Source organism: Rhinoraja longicauda, chromosome 8, assembly GCF_053455715.1.
Source record: "Rhinoraja longicauda isolate Sanriku21f chromosome 8, sRhiLon1.1, whole genome shotgun sequence".
Classification (NCBI taxonomy): domain Eukaryota; kingdom Metazoa; phylum Chordata; class Chondrichthyes; order Rajiformes; family Arhynchobatidae; genus Rhinoraja; species Rhinoraja longicauda.
The window spans coordinates 64947236-64963369 of NC_135960.1; the positions used below are offsets into that span (position 1 = coordinate 64947236).

General features: G+C 40.0%; 1 protein-coding gene across 5 annotated transcripts in view; it reads right to left on the reverse strand.

Moving 5' to 3' along the window:
* LOC144596046 (E3 ubiquitin-protein ligase HECW2-like) overlaps positions 1-16134 on the reverse strand; it is a 339372-nt gene that overhangs the window by 93822 nt on the left and 229416 nt on the right. For 4 of the 5 annotated variants that reach the window (XM_078404134.1, XM_078404131.1, XM_078404135.1 and 1 more), the window contains exons 11-12: positions 13459-13571; positions 1203-1327 (exon numbers count right to left, since the gene is read on the reverse strand). In XM_078404134.1, coding sequence (XP_078260260.1) covers positions 1203-1327; positions 13459-13571 — 238 coding nt within the window. The remainder of the gene's footprint in view (positions 1-1202; positions 1328-13458; positions 13572-16134) is intronic. The other variant, XM_078404133.1, reaches the window with a different exon arrangement.

A 16134-nucleotide genomic window follows, 5' to 3' on the forward strand; every position in this document is an offset into this window, starting at 1 on the left:
AAGATCTTCGGTTTTCTCCCACACTCCAAAGACGTATAGGTTTGTAGGTTAATTGGCTTGGTATTAATGTAAAATTGTCCCTAGTGTGTGTGTAGGATAGTGTTAATGTGCGGGGATCGTTGGTCGGTACGGACTCGGTGGGCCGAAGGGCCTGTTTCCATGCTGTATCTCTAAACTATAAATACTACCTCTTCTTTGTCAGATGTTCTGAAGTAACTGATGATTATCTTCAGGTTCAAAAGAATTACATCAAATCTTTGTTATTTTAAAACTTTCTGCTACTAAGTTTAATCTAATTTTGTTTTCAAATCTTTAATTTGATCTTCAATTATTCCTCATGCGCTATTAATTATTTTCAAAACCATGGTGGCTGGAAATTAATAATGTTATTAAATCTAACTTTTTTTGGCATGTGGTTCACTATCTTTTGTCAAATAACCAGTTTAACAGACATGCAAAATAAGTGCAAAACAGGCATGCAAAAAGTTCAGGGTAAAAGTTATTCTTGCAAAGTTCTCTCAATATGGGCGCAGTTTTTCTTTTGGGAAAGTGTTTGCAGCAAAAAGGGAAGAGTGGAGGGGTGGTCGGGGGGGCTGGCAGTATAGTCATAGAGTGATACAGTGTGGAAACAGGCCCTTTGACCCAACTTGCCCACACCGGCCAACATGTCCCAGCTACAGTAATACCACCTGCCTGCGCTTGGTCCATATCCCACCAAACTTGTCCTATCCATGTACCTGTCTAACTGTTTCTCAAAACATTGGGATAGTCCCAGCCTCCACTACCTCCTCTACCTCCTCTGGCAGCTCCTCAGATTCCTATTAAATCTTTTCCCCTTCACCTTAAACCAATGTCCTCTGGTCCTCGATTCTGTGCATCTACCCGATCTATTCCTCTCATGATTTTATACACCTCAATGAGATCACCCCTCGTCCCCCTGCGCTCGAAGGAATAGAGACCCAGCCTACTCAACCTCACCCTATATAGCTCACACCCTCTAGTCCTGGCAACATCCTCATGAATCTTCTCTGAACCCTTTCAAGCTTGGCAATGTCTTTCCCATAACACGGTGCCCAGAACATAACACAATACTCTAAATGCGGTCTCACCAACGTCTTGTACAACTGTAACATGACCTCCCAACCTCTATACTGTATGACGCGGATTTTGATCGGAATGAGAGAACGGGGTAATTGGCTTACAGGGTTTGAATGTAGCATTGTGAAAAATTCTGGGCTGGTGAAGAACTTGACAGGAGGAGACTGCAGGAGCAGATTCATCCGTGTGCGAGTCGCAGAGTGAGAGAAGGATGGCTCCCTTCTGAGATCTAAAAAGACAAAGCAAATGTCACAATGACGATTAACTCCACTTTGCATGTTTTATCGTGGATATTCAGGACTGCGCTATCCATTTGTCATCTTGCAGAGCCGCCTCTCATCGAGTGATGATCAATACAGGCTGTTTTATATCGCAAATCACTGAGTATTGTTTCGTTAACTGTTTACAGTAGTAAAAGGCGGCTTCCAGCAACGATTTGCTTTACAACAACACTACCTGTAAAGCATCGTCAAAACTGCGCTACTAATATAATTAACTAATGAATACTAAAATTATACCGCGGTATTTTTAACAATTAGAATCAATAATTATTACTAATGACTAATACTTACTTATAAAGTTACTTATTACTTATAATGGAATGATTAGAGTCAGAGTTAAATACAGAGCTTGATTTTATTTGTTATGTTTGGAAATCTGCTAGTAATTCTCATGGTCATTTTTACTTTTATTGTTCCTTTAACTCTGGGTTTTATTATTTGTATCATAACTCTTCCAACTATTGGAACTTTATATACTCCCGGTAAAATATTGCTATGGAACACAAGTTCCAAGAAATATAGGGGCTGGATAAGTTCGAAACATCAACTACGGAAGTCGGTAGATGGGTAGCCATGCTAGTATGGCTAGCACTAACTGCACTAACATTAGATGTAGTTTTTTCCTTCTTTGTGCACAATACTAATTTTTTAATCTATTCTCTTTTTTTTTCTATTACAAACTATCATTATTATTTTCAGTTTGAACGGAGTTACAAATTGGAGCAAAGGAGATATATATGTGAGAGGCATTTAAGAGTCTTAAAATTCATCTATTCAGAGTTCGGGTGCGGGGTCGGGTCTGTCGAACTGAACCATTGGCTCTATTATAGACCCCCATAGACAAAAAAATGCAAGATTTAAAAATGAACACGGGGAATGAAGGAATAACGTTCTGCAGTTGGAATGTTAAAGGTATTAATGAACCAATTAAGAGAGGTAAAATATTAGCACATTTAAAAGCAATTAAAGCTGACGTGATTTTCATCCAAGAAACACACTTAAAAAAAGATGCTGAGCATAGGCTGAAAGCTAAATGGATAGATAAAACATATCATTCTTCTTTTACACATAAATCAAGAGGCGTAGCAATATTATTTCGGAAAGGTACTTTATTCAAACACACATCAACTATAACCGATAAGGATGGCAGATATATTATTGTAATAGGAGAATTAAATGCACAAAAAATGATTTTTGTCAATGTATATGGACCAAACTTTGATAGTCCACTGTTCTTCAAGAAAATATTTAACTGCATTCCGGAAATAGCACAACATAATTTAGTAATTGGAGGAGATTTAAATTGTACTTTAGATTCATATTTAGACAGATCAACAAGACAAAGGAAAACCAAATCACATTCCAGTGACCTATTAAATGCATATATGGATACTAGTAATATTAAAGATGTTTGGAGAGTGGAAAACCCAACTGGACGAGAATACTCATTTTATTCACCTGTACATAAAACCTATTCAAGAATAGATTATTTTTTGGTCGACGCTAAACTTATCTCACTCACTTATAATTCAAAATACCATAATATTATAATCTCAGATCATGCACCTTTAACATTTATGATTAAAATAAATGGTAAAATGGAAAAACGGGGGCAATGGAGATTTAACCCACAAATATTAAAAAATAAAACAACTCAGGAATATATTATAGAACAGATTAAGATTTTTTTCGAAATAAATGATAAACCGGAAATATCTTCTGCCCTACTATGGGAAACCTTTAAAGCATATGTCCGTGGAATTATGATATCTTCTCAAGCATTCTATAATAAAAAGAATCGGATGGAACAACAGGAATTAGAAAAGGAGATTAAACAATTAGATACAGAGAACGCTGCTAATCCATCTATAATAATACATAATAAAATCGCTGCACTGAAATATAAATTAAATAAAATATACTCAGATCAAGTCGTAAAACACTACCAATATACCAAACAATTACAATTTGAATTTGGAGATAAACCTCATAAATTATTGGCTCGTCAACTTAGAAAGATGGAAGGAGAAAAAATAATCCATAGGATTAAATCACATACTGGCGAACCTTTAGTACAACCTAAGGATATTAATGAAAGATTTCTGCAATATTATAAAAAGCTATATTCAGCTAAAACGACAGAAAATAGGATAGGAATGGAAGCATTTTTAAAAAAATGTAATCTGAAGGGGTTGGATTTACAAAATAGAGAATCACTAAATGCGGAAATTTCAGTAAAAGAAGTTGAAGAATCTATCAGATCATTAAAAAATGGTAAAACACCGGGACCAGATGGGATCGGTTCGGAATTTTATAAAACATTTTATGATCTGATCACAGCACGTCTGAAGATACTTTATGATAATATCTATACTTGTCGGAAACTACCAGAAACGTTAAATGAATCTATTATAACACTTATACCTAAAATAGACAAGGATCTGGAGGACCCAGGATCATATAGAGCTATAGCGCTTTTAAATACTGATCAAAAGATACTAACGAAAATATTAGCACAAAGATTAAGTATAGTTATTAATAAACTAATTCATCCCGATCAAACAGGATTTATACCAAAACGTTATTCCTCATATAACCTCAGACGATTATATAATATTATATATTCGAAAAGAGGTATTAATAAAGACTTAGTAATTATTTCGTTAGATGCGGAGAAAGCCTTTGACCAAGTGGAATGGTCTTATTTGTTTTCGGTTATGGAATTTTTTAATTTGGGAGAGAAGTTTATCACTTGGGTTAAATTATTATATACCAATCCAACAGCTAGAATAATAACAAATCAAATACTATCAAATAAATTTAATCTATTTCGAGGCTGCAGACAGGGTTGTCCTTTATCCCCACTATTGTTTGCACTTGCATTAGAACCTTTAGCTCAACGGGTGAGAACACATCCTGAAATATATGGATATGACACCATAAATACTGAAAATAAAATTTCTTTATATGCGGATGATGTATTACTTTATATCACAAACCCGGAAATTAGCATTCCAAATTTACTAAAATTAATAACTGAATTTGGATCATATTCAGGATATAGTATTAATTGGAATAAAAGTGAACTTATGCCGATAAGGGTAAAAAATCTACATATATTACAACAATTTCCTTTTAAGATAGCAAACGAAAAAATAAAATATCTTGGAATTTATGTAACAAAACGATTTGATTCTTTATTTAAATCTAATTTTCCGCTCTTATTGAACAAATTAAATAAAAATATTTTATATTGGAAAACATTACCAATCTCAATGATAGGTAGAATTAATGCAATAAAAATGATTTTTCTTCCACAATTATTATATCTTTTCCAAATGATTCCGATATATCTTCCTAAAATTTTTTTTAAAAAGATTGATTCCATAGTCACTAACTTTATCTGGGATTATAAGAGCCATAGAATAAAAAAAGAACACTTATGTAAAGCAAAAATAAATGGAGGTCTAGCTTTACCAAACTTTATGTTTTATTATTGGGCAGTCAATATTAAAAATATTAACTTCTGGTTAGTAGAGACAGATAAACAACCAACCTGGTTAAAAATGGAAAAAGAAGATTGTTTGCCCTTTGAAATTAGTTCGATTTTATTCGCCAATAATAAAATAAGTAAGAAAACCTATAGTGAAAATCTTATAATAGATAGTGGAATACGTATTTGGAAACAAATAAAGAAAACATTAAAATTGGAATGTATACCACTAGCTCTTACTATTGTAAATAATATCACATTTAAACCTTCAATGATAGATAAAGGTTTTTTACAATGGAAAAACTGTGGAATAAATAAGATGGGAGATCTCTATAGGGAAAAATTTTTCCTTTCATTTCAAGAATTACAACAAATTTATGGATTACATTCAAAAGATTACTTTAGATATTTACAAATTAGAGATTATGTAAAAGCAAACACATATGAAATTAGAAATAGAAAGACAGAGATTTTAGATGAATGTCTAAATAAACACCCAAATACAGAAAAATTGATATCATATATTTATAATATTTTACTGGAAAACGACGCTCCAACGACAGAAATATATAGACAGTCATGGGAAAATGAATTAGGTCAAATTATTAGACCTGAGATATGGGATGAAAGTTTACAACACATACATCACTGTTCGCTAAATGCTAGACACTCTCTTATACAATTTAAAATATTACATAGACTACATTATTCAAAAACTAAATTACATAGTATTTTTCCAAATATATCTGCCATTTGTGATAAATGTCAGCAATTGGAAGCTAATTTAACGCATATATTCACAAACTGTGAAAAAATCACTAAATTTTGGACAGAAATATTTAAAATAATTTCGAATGTGATTAATATGAAGCTGACCCCTGACTCAAATTTAATAATACTGGGAATATTAGAAACAGATCAATTAACAACAACGAATCAAAGAATTTTTATTGATTATAGCTTAATAATTGGGAAAAAATTAATACTGAAATTTTGGAAAGGTCCTACATCCCCCACAATTAAAATGTGGATTACAGGAATGTCGGAGACACTCCATCTGGAAAGATTGAGACTTGTACTCATGGACAGGTTGATTCTTTTCAGAGGAATATGGTCTCCATTTATCGTATATTTAAAGGGTCAAAATGGCTTGGTGCGAGGACCTGACCGCGGCCTGAATAATGGAATGGAGGAAGAATTATGAATTGTAAATCATCGATATATCTCCAATGATGGATAACTTTTTTAATACTCCATTCATTTCTCCAATTTGGACTTCTTATTTTTATTTTATTTTTCTCTATCTTTTCATCTTTGAAAAAAAAAAAGTATAGAAATGTATAAGATATAATAATTTATTAATATGTACTTATGCTTAATAAAAATATTTATCAAAAAAAAAACCGTGAGGCATTATAATACTAAACAAAATTTGACATTAAATAAATATTATATTGAGACAAAAATGTGGCTGCAAGAAATATGAAACAAAAGTAAAGAATGCTAGGAGTGCAAAGCAGGTCAGGCAGTGAGGAGAGAAATGGAGTTGATAGAAACATAGAAAGTAGGTGCAGAGGAGTAGACCATTCGGCCCTTCGAACCAGCACCGCCGTTCAATATGATCATGGCCGACCATCCAAATTCAGTACCCCGTTCCTGATCTTTCTCCATATGCCTTGATTCCGTTCGCCCTAAGAGTTATATCTAACTCTCTCTTGAATACATCCAGTCAATTGGCCTCCACTGCCTTCTGTGGCAGAGAATTCCACAGATTCACAACTCTCTGGGTGAAAAAGTTTTTCCTCATCTCAGTCCTAAATGGCACACCCCTTATTCTTAAACTGTGACCCCTGGTACTGGACTCCCTTAACATGGGGGACATTTTTCCTGCATCTACCCCGTCCAATCAATCCCTTAAGAATTTTATATGTTTCTCGAAGATCCTTGATGTTTTGACCTCTGACTGAATCCCCGTCATTAATCTTCTCTGCAGCCCACACCCGAGCAATTGCCTTCACAATCACCCCTCCCAATCCAGACCCACTCCCCCAATCTCACTCTACACTCCACAGTGGCAGCACAGTGGCGCAGCGGTAGAGTTGCTGCCTTACAGCGAATGCAGCGCCAGAGACTCAGGTTCGATCCTGACTACGCCGTCTGTACGGAGTTTGTACGTTCTCCCCGTGACCTGCGTGGGTTTTCTCCGAGATCTTCGGTTTCCTCCCACACTCCAAAGACGTACAGGTATGTAGGTTAATTGACTGGGTAAAATGTAAAAATTGTCCCTAGTGGGTGTAGGATAGTGTTAATGTGCGGGGATCGCTGGGCGGCGCGGACTCGGTGGGCCGAAGGGCCTGTTTCCGCGCTGTATCTCTAAAACAAAAATCTAAAAATCTTTCACTCCTCCCCACACCCCATTCTTCCTCCAACCATCCAGTCTCCATCACACTTCTCCCATGGTCCTCACTCTCCACAGTACCATGGGAAAGGCCAGGATCCACCACCACGGACGTGTGTGCAGAGAATACTGGCGCCTGTTGTCCTCACATTGAACATGCACAGGCTATCCACACTGCAATGCACCAACATGCATTTTTACACACAGCCAATTTCCAGCACTTCATTTTCAAATTACCTTTGATTCCAATATCATAATACAGTTTTATGGCAGAATTTTAAACATTTTGTAACATTATGCTTTTTTAAAGAAAGGCTATTTGTTCATGAGAATGCCAAACTGGAGCATTCCAACTTGCATTTATTATATATTTTATCATTATTAGTTTATTCTATTCATTTTATTATTTATTATTATTATTTATTATAAGCATTTTGTAAACACCGCATTAAAATAACATGATTTAAGGATCAAAATCACTCACATTTCGGGCAGGCATTTCGAACATACAGAAGTCAAATGTATCAGGAAAGGTCAATATATCATTGATTACTATTATTTATTATATTATTGATTATTATTATTTATTATAAGCATTTTGTAAACATCGCATTAAAATAACATGATTTAAGGATCAAGATCACTCACATTTCGGGCAGGCATTTCGAACATGCAGAAGTCAAATGTATCAGGAAAGGTCAATATATCATTGATTACCAAAACAGTGCTTGGTGCTACAATCACATTCTGTAATTACTGGGAGCTTGAAATCAATGAATTTATCGGGTAATTTTGAAGGTTAACAAACTCTGACATTTAAATCACAGTACATGCTGCAGGCAGAGGTATCATTTTCCATAAACAGATGGAATCACAGTGTCTGCATGAATGCAAATAACTTGATACGCAAAAGGTATCTCCTTGCATCTGTTCCAGATATATTTTAATAGAATTTATTTATTTACAAAGGAAAAGTGTTGCTAAGGTCTTCATCTTGTGCTCATTGGACAGGGTGAGCATTCGCTATCAACCAACGGATTGCAAAAGATCACAAAACCAAAGATATTAGATTTAAACGGTCAATCGGTTAATATGCACACTCAGTTAGACTCCTTAACGATGCCCAGGACCTTGGCGAGAAATGAGATCAACAGTGGATCCATCGGAGATAGACACAAAGAAGCTGGAGTAACTCAGCGGGACAGGCAGCATCTCTGGAGGGAAGGAATGGGTGACGTTTCGGGCCGAGACCCTTCTTCAGATTGGTTAGGGATAAGGAAAACGGGAAATATAGACGACGATGTAGAGATATAAGGGACAATGAATAAAAGATATGCAAAAAAGTAATGGTGATAAAGGAAACAGGCCACTGTTAGCTGTTTGTTGGGTAAAAACGAGAAGCTGGTGCGACTTGGGTGGGGGAGGAATAGAGAGAGAGGGAATGCCAGGGCTACCTGAAGTTAGAGAAATCAATATTCATACCACTGGGCTGCAAGCTGCCCAAACAAAATATGAAGTGCTGTTCATCCAATTTGCGTTTAGCCTCACTCTGACAATGAAGGAGACCGAGGACAGAAAGGTCTGTGTGGGAATGGGAAGGAGAATTAAAGTGTTTAGCAACCGGAAGATCAGGTAGGTTCAGGCGGACTGAGCAAAGATGTTCAGCGAAATGACTGCCCAGTCAATGTTCGGCTTCGCCGATGTATAAGAGTCCACATCTTGAACAATGGATGAATAGAAAACATAGTAAACATAAATAGGTGCAAGAGTAGGCCATTCAGCCCTTCAAGCCAGCACTGCCATTCAATATGATCATGGCTGATCATCCAGAATCAGTACTCCATTCCTGCTTTTTCCCCATATCCCTTGATTCCTTTAGCCCAAAGAGTCAAATCTAACTCTCTCTTGAAAACATCCAGTGAATTGGCCTCCACTGCCTTCTGTGGCAAAGAATTCCACAGATTCACAACTCTCTGGGTGAAAAAAATGTTTCCTCATCTTAGTCCGAAATGGCCAACCCCTTATTCTTAAACTGTGACCACTGGTTCTGGACCACCCCAACATCGGGACCATTTTTCCTGCATCTAGCCTGTCCAATCCTTTGAGAATTTTATATATTTCTATAAGATCACCTCTCATCCTTCTAAATTCCAGTGAATACAAGCCCAGTCGATCCAGTCTTTCATCATATGTCAGTCCTGCCATCCCGGGAATTAACCTGGTGAACCTACGCTGCACTCCCTCAAAAGCAGTAATGTCCTTCCTCAAATTGCACACAATACTCAAGGTGCAGTCTCACCAGGCCCCTGTACAACTGCAGTAGGACTTCCTTGCTCCTAAACTCAAATCCTCTCGCAATGAAGGCCAACATGCTGTGAGCTTTCTTCACTGGCTGCTGTACCTGCATGCTTACTTTCAATGACTGATGTGCACACAGCTCTCCTTGCACCACCCCTTTTCCTAATCTGACACCATTCAGATAATAATCTGCCTTCCTGTTCTTACCACCAAAGTGGATAACCTCACATTTATCCACATTATACTGCATCTGCCCCTCACCCAACATATCACCCAACATTATCCAACATCTGCCCCTCACCCAACAAGTTACCCTGCAGCCTCATAGCATCCTCATCGCAGCTCACACTGCCACCCAATTTTGTGTCATCCGCAAACTTGGAGATGTCACATTTAATTCCCTTGTCTAAATCGTTAATATATATTGTAAATAGCTGGGGTCCCAGCACTGAGCCTTGCGGCACCCCACTAGTCACTGCTTGTCATTCTGAAAAGGACCCATTAATTCCTACTCTTTGTCTCCTGCCTGCCAACCAGTTCTCTATCCATGCAAATACCATGTCCTTTAATTCTGCACACTAATCTCTTGCGTGGGACCTTGTCAAATGCTTTTTGAAAGTCCAGATACACCACATCCACTGGCTCTCCCTTATCCATTCTACTTGTTACATCCTCAAAAAATTCCAGAAGATTAGTCAAGCATGATTTCCCCTTCATAAATCCACGCTGACTTTGACCGATCCTGTCACTGCTTTCCAAATGCGCTGCTGTATCATCATATCATATCATATCATATATATACAGCGCGGAAACAGGCCTTTTCGGCCCACCAAGTCCGCGCCGCCCAGCGATCCCCGCACATTAACACTATCCTACACCCACTAGGGACAATTTTTACATCTACCCAGTCAATTAACCTACATACCTGTACGTCTTTGGAGTGTGGGAGGAAACCGAAGATCTCGGAGAAAACCCACGCAGGTCACGGGGAGAACGTACAATCTTTAACAATTGACTCAAGCATCTTCCCCACTACCGATGTAAGGCTAACTGGTCTATAATTCCACGTTTTCTCTCTCCCTCCTTTCTTAAAGAGTGGAGTTACATTGGCTACCCTCCAGTCCACAGGACCTGACCCAGAGTCAAGAGAACATTGGAAAATGATCACCAATGCCTCCATGATTTCTTGGGCCACCTCCTTGAGTACTCTGGGATGCAGATCCATCAGGCCATGGGAATCTATCTGCCTTCAGTCCCAACAGTTTACCTAACACCATTTCTTGACTAATGTCGATTCCCTTCAGTTCCTCCCTCCCACTAGATCCTCGGTCCACCAGTATTTCTGGGAGATTGTTTGTGTCTTCCTTAGTGAAGACAGAACCAAAGTACTCGTTTAACTGTTCTGCCGTTTCTTTGTTTTCCATTATAAATTCACCTGTCTCTGATTGTAAGGGACCTACATTTGTCTTCAATAATCTTTTCTTATTTACATATCTAAAGAAGCTTTTAGAGTCAGTTTTTATATTCCCCGCAAGCTTTCTTTCACGCTCTTTTTCCCCCCTCTTAATTAACCCCATTGTTCTCCTCTGTTGAGTTCTAAATTTCTCCCAGTACTCCGGTTTGCTGGCCAACTTATATGCCTCTTCCTTGGATTTAACCGTGATCCTTGATTTCCCTCGTTAACAACGGTTGAGCTGCCTTCCCTGGTTTATTTTTACGCCAGTCGGGGATGAACAATTTTTGGAGTTCATCCATGCGGACTTTAAATCTTTGCCATTGCATCTCCACCGTCAACCCTTTAAGCATAATTTGCCCGGGGCTTTACATCGCTGGTGCGGCTCGGCCGCGGGACTTTTCATCGCTGGTGCGGCTTGGCCGCGGGACTTAACATCGCCCGGTGCGGCTCGGCCACGGGACTTAGCTGCGCAAGGCTTGGTCGCGGGGCCTTCCATCGCCCGGCTCGGCCGCGAGACGTTTCAGCGCCCGGTGCGACTCGGCCGCGGGGACTTCCATCTCCTTGCGGGGACTGTGCGGGTCGGTCGGGGACGAGCTGTCTGTCCGTGGGCGTGGGGAAGAGAGTGGAAGTTTTGTTGCCTCCATCACAGTGAGGGGGTGTTTGGAGTCACTCTGATGGACGTTTGTGTTGGGGTTATGTGTCTTGTGTTCTTTTTTGTGTGTGACTGCTATGTAGTTTCGTTCGGTACCTTGGTACCGAATGACAAATAAAGCTCTGTTATCCTAGCCAATTCCTGTCTCATACCTTCAAAGTCTGCTTTCTTTAAGTTCAGTCTCTGAATTAACTGTGTCACTCTCCATCCTAATGTAGAATTCCACCATATTATGGTCACTGTTGCCCAAGGGGCTTTGCACAACAAAATCGCCAACTAATCCTTCCTCATTACACAATGCCCAGTCTAGGATGGCCTGCCCTCTAGTTGGTTCTTCTACATATTGGTTTAAAAAACCATCCCGTATACATTCCAGGAAATCCTCCTCCTCAGTGCTGCTACCAATTTGGTTGGCCCAATCTATATGTAGATTAAAGTCACCCATGATAATCGTTGTACCTTTGCTACACGTATCCCTTATTTTCTGCTTGATGCTATCCCCAACCTCCCTTCTGCTGTTTGGTGGTCTGTATGCAACTCTGACAAGCGTTTTCTGCCCTCGGCTATTTCGCAGTTCTACCCATACCAATTCTACAGCATCCAAGCTAATGTCTCTCCTTGCTATTGCATTAATCTCCTCTTTAACCAGCGATGCCACCCCACCTCCTCTTCCTTTCTGTCTATCCTTCCTGAATATTGAATACCCCTGCATGTTTAGCACCCAGCCTTGGTCACCCTGGAGCAATGTCTCTGTAATTCCAACTATATGATATTCCTTAACTACTAACTGCACATTCAATTCATCCACCTTATTACGAATGCTCCTCGCATTAAGGCACAGAACTTTCAGATCTGTTTTTCTTATCTCCCTTCTACCTTTTGCTTCTGTCCTCTTTTTATGGCCCTCTGTCTACTTGCATTGGTTCCCATCCCCCTGCCCCGATAGTTTTAACGTGACCTTTCCTACACTATCTTTCCCTTTAACTGCACGCACACGCTTGTTGACTCCACCCCCCTACCACTGTTTAGTTTAATACAGTAGATGAGATTGGAGGAAGTGAAAGTGAACCGCTGCCTAACCAGATTAATTGTATCAATCGGTCTGGAGAACTGAGAAGCAAATGCAGGAAGGATCCCAGAAAGATGGTTGAATGAGAATGAGGGTATACTCAATGTCAGATTAACCGCACAAAGATAAGTAATAAAGGGCATGGGGAATTTCAGTTCATGGGCTTCCTCGTCACAAGTTTCTGGCCAACAGATAATATCAAGTGAAGACACAAGGGAGTGCAGATGATGGTTTATAAAGAAAAACACAAAGTACTGGAGTAAATCAGCGGATCAGGCAGCATCTCTGGAAGACATGGATAGGCAAGGTTTTAAGTTGGGACCCTTCTTCAGATTGATTGTAGTTGGCAGGTTTAAAGCTGGAAAAGAGGTGGGGGTGGGACAATGCCTGGCAATGATGCCAAGTGTCAATTGCATGCCATCAGCAGATTTCATTCCTATTTCTACAGAGACCCGACTTTGATCCTGACTGTGGGTGCTGTCTGTATGTAGTTTGTACGTTCTCCCTGTGACTGACTCTCGAAAGATGTGCAATTGCCTGCTGTAAATTGTCTATAATGTGTAGGATAGAACTAGTGTGTGGGGATCGCTGGTCGCCGCGGACTTGGTGGGCGATGGGCCTGTTTCCACGCTGTATCTCTAAACAAAACTGAAGTATGGTTTACTTTTATACAGCTGCAAGATCTTTCATTAATGAATGGCGATGGACCTTACCTGAACTAAAATTAGCAAAATGGTCTTCACCTGTTGCCCCTGCATCGACAAAACTGGCTTGGGCAACGTCCTCAGTCCTCTCACTGGTCATTGTCCGGCGAATACTCTGGTACCTGATAAAACAGTGTAAAAGCACATCGATGGTTTGCAAATGCCAAACTGTCACTCCTATCACTTATGATCTTGTGACCTTCTTAATCTGTAACTGAGCATAGGCCAAGAACGTGACAGTGAGGAATTTTTAAATGAAGACTCACGAATTACAACTGCTGGATATTTTTGACTGATTTCACAAGTTATGGGAATAGAATTAGGCCATTCGGCCCATCGAGTCTACACCGCCATTTAATCATGGCTGATTTCTGCCTCCTAATCCCATTTTCCTGCCTTCTCCCCATAACCCTTGACACCTGTTCTAATCAATAATTTGTTGATCTCTGCCTTAAAGACATCCACTGACTTGGCCTCCACAACCTTCTGTGGCAATGAGTTCCACAGATTAACTACCCTCTGACTAAAGAAGTTCCTCCTCATCTCCTTTCTAAAAAGTACCATTAGCAAATTTGCAGATGATACTAAGCTGGGGGGTAGTGTGAATTGTGAGGAAGATGCAATAAGGCTGCAGGGTGACTTGGACAGGTTGTGTGAGTGGGCGGATACATGGCAGATGCAGTTTAATGTAGATAAGTGTGAGGTTATTCACTTTGGAAGTAAGAATAGAAAGGCAGATTATTATCTGAATGGTGTCAAGTTAGGAAGAGGGGATGTTCAACGAGATCTGGGTGTCCTAGTGCATCAGTCACTGAAAGGAAGCATGCAGGTACAGCAGGCAGTGAAGAAAGCAAATGGAATGTTGGCCTTCATAACAAGAGGAGTTGAGTATAGGAGCAAAGAGGTCCTTCTACAGTTGTACCGGGCCCTGGTGAGACCGCACCTGGAGTACTGTGTGCAGTTTTGGTCTCCAAATTTGAGGAAGGATATTCTTGCTATTGAGGGCGTGCAACGTAGGTTCACTAGGTTAATTCCCGGAATGGCGGGACTGTCGTATGTTGAAAGGCTGGAGCAATTAGGCTTGTATACACTGGAATTTAGAAGGATGAGGGGGGATCTTATTGAAACATATAAGATAATTAGGGGATTGGACACATTAGAGGCAGGAAACATGTTCCCAATGTTGGGCGAGTCCAGAACAAGAGGCCACAGTTTAAGAATAAGGGGTAGGCCATTTAGAACGGAGATGAGGAAGAACTTTTTCAGTCAGAGAGTGGTGAAGGTGTGGAATTCTCTGCCTCAGAAGGCAGTGGAGGCCAGTTCGTTGGATGCTTTCAAGAGAGAGCTGGATAGAGCTCTTAAGGATAGCGGAGTGAGGGGGTATGGGGAGAAGGCAGGAACGGGGTACTGATTGAGAGTGATCAGCCATGATCGCATTGAATGGCGGTGCTGGCTCGAAGGGCTGAATGGCCTACTCCTGCACCTATTGTCTATTGTCCATTGTCTATTAAAGGAGCGCCCTTTAATTCTGAGGCTGTGACCTCTGGTCCTAGACTCTCCCACCAGTGGAAACATCCTTTCCACATCCACTCTATCTGTGCCTTTCATTATTCTGCAAGTTTCAATGAGGTCCCCCCTCAACCTTCGAAACTCCAGTGAGTACAGGCCCAGTGCTGTCAAGTGCTCATCATATATGAACCCACTCATTCCTGGAATCATTCCTGTAAACCTCCTCTCTCCAGAACCAGCACATCCTTCCTCAGATACAAAGCCCAAATTTGCTCGTGTCATATGCTACATTTCATATTACTGAGCGATGAGCTGTTTATGTTCAATGTGTGTGTTGCATAGCACCATCAATTTAAGTGCACTGAGGTAAAACTGTACCAATGTTCTTGATTCGAGACATTTATCTCTGGAGACTGTTTCCAGGTTAAAGTAAAGCACCCAAGCTGGAGTGACTTCCTCTCGTCAGCCTGAGTAGAGTAATTTGAAGCATCTGCACTAAACAATGGCAAGGCAAAATGTGGGATAAAGCCTGGCTTAGATTGTATTGAGTTATAGAGTCATAGAGTGATACAATATGGAAACAGGCCCTTCAGTCCAACTTGCCCACACCAGCTAACATGTCCCAGCAACACTAGTCCCACCTGCCTGCATTTGGTCCATATCCCTCCAAACCTGTCCTGTCCATGCACCTGTCTAACTGCTTCTCAAATGTTCGTATAGTCTCTGCCTCAACTACCTCCTCTGGCAGCTTGTTCCATACACCCACCACCCTTCTTATAATCTTAGATTGTATGACATTCAAATACTGACTTCTCTAAAGGGCCTGTCCCACTTAGGCGATTTTAAGGCGACTGCCGGTGACTAGGCTGTCGCCAAACGTTTGCCGGGGTGTCGCGGGCATGATCATGAGGAGTCTTCAATGAATCGTAGCAGATCTCGGCGCGTCGTGGAAAAATTTACCTGCTAGAAATTTCTCGGCAACAGCTGGCTTGTCGCCAGGTATCGTAGCTTATTGCGGGCGCTGTCGCACGCTGTCTCCAGGTTTGCTAGGAGGTCGCAGATGCATTTAGAAGTACGTAATATTAAATTAAGAAATGGCATTTGAAGATACCAGAAGCTAGTTTTGTTTAACCAATTTATTTACCGACAGGACATTTGACAGGTAGATTGGAGGCG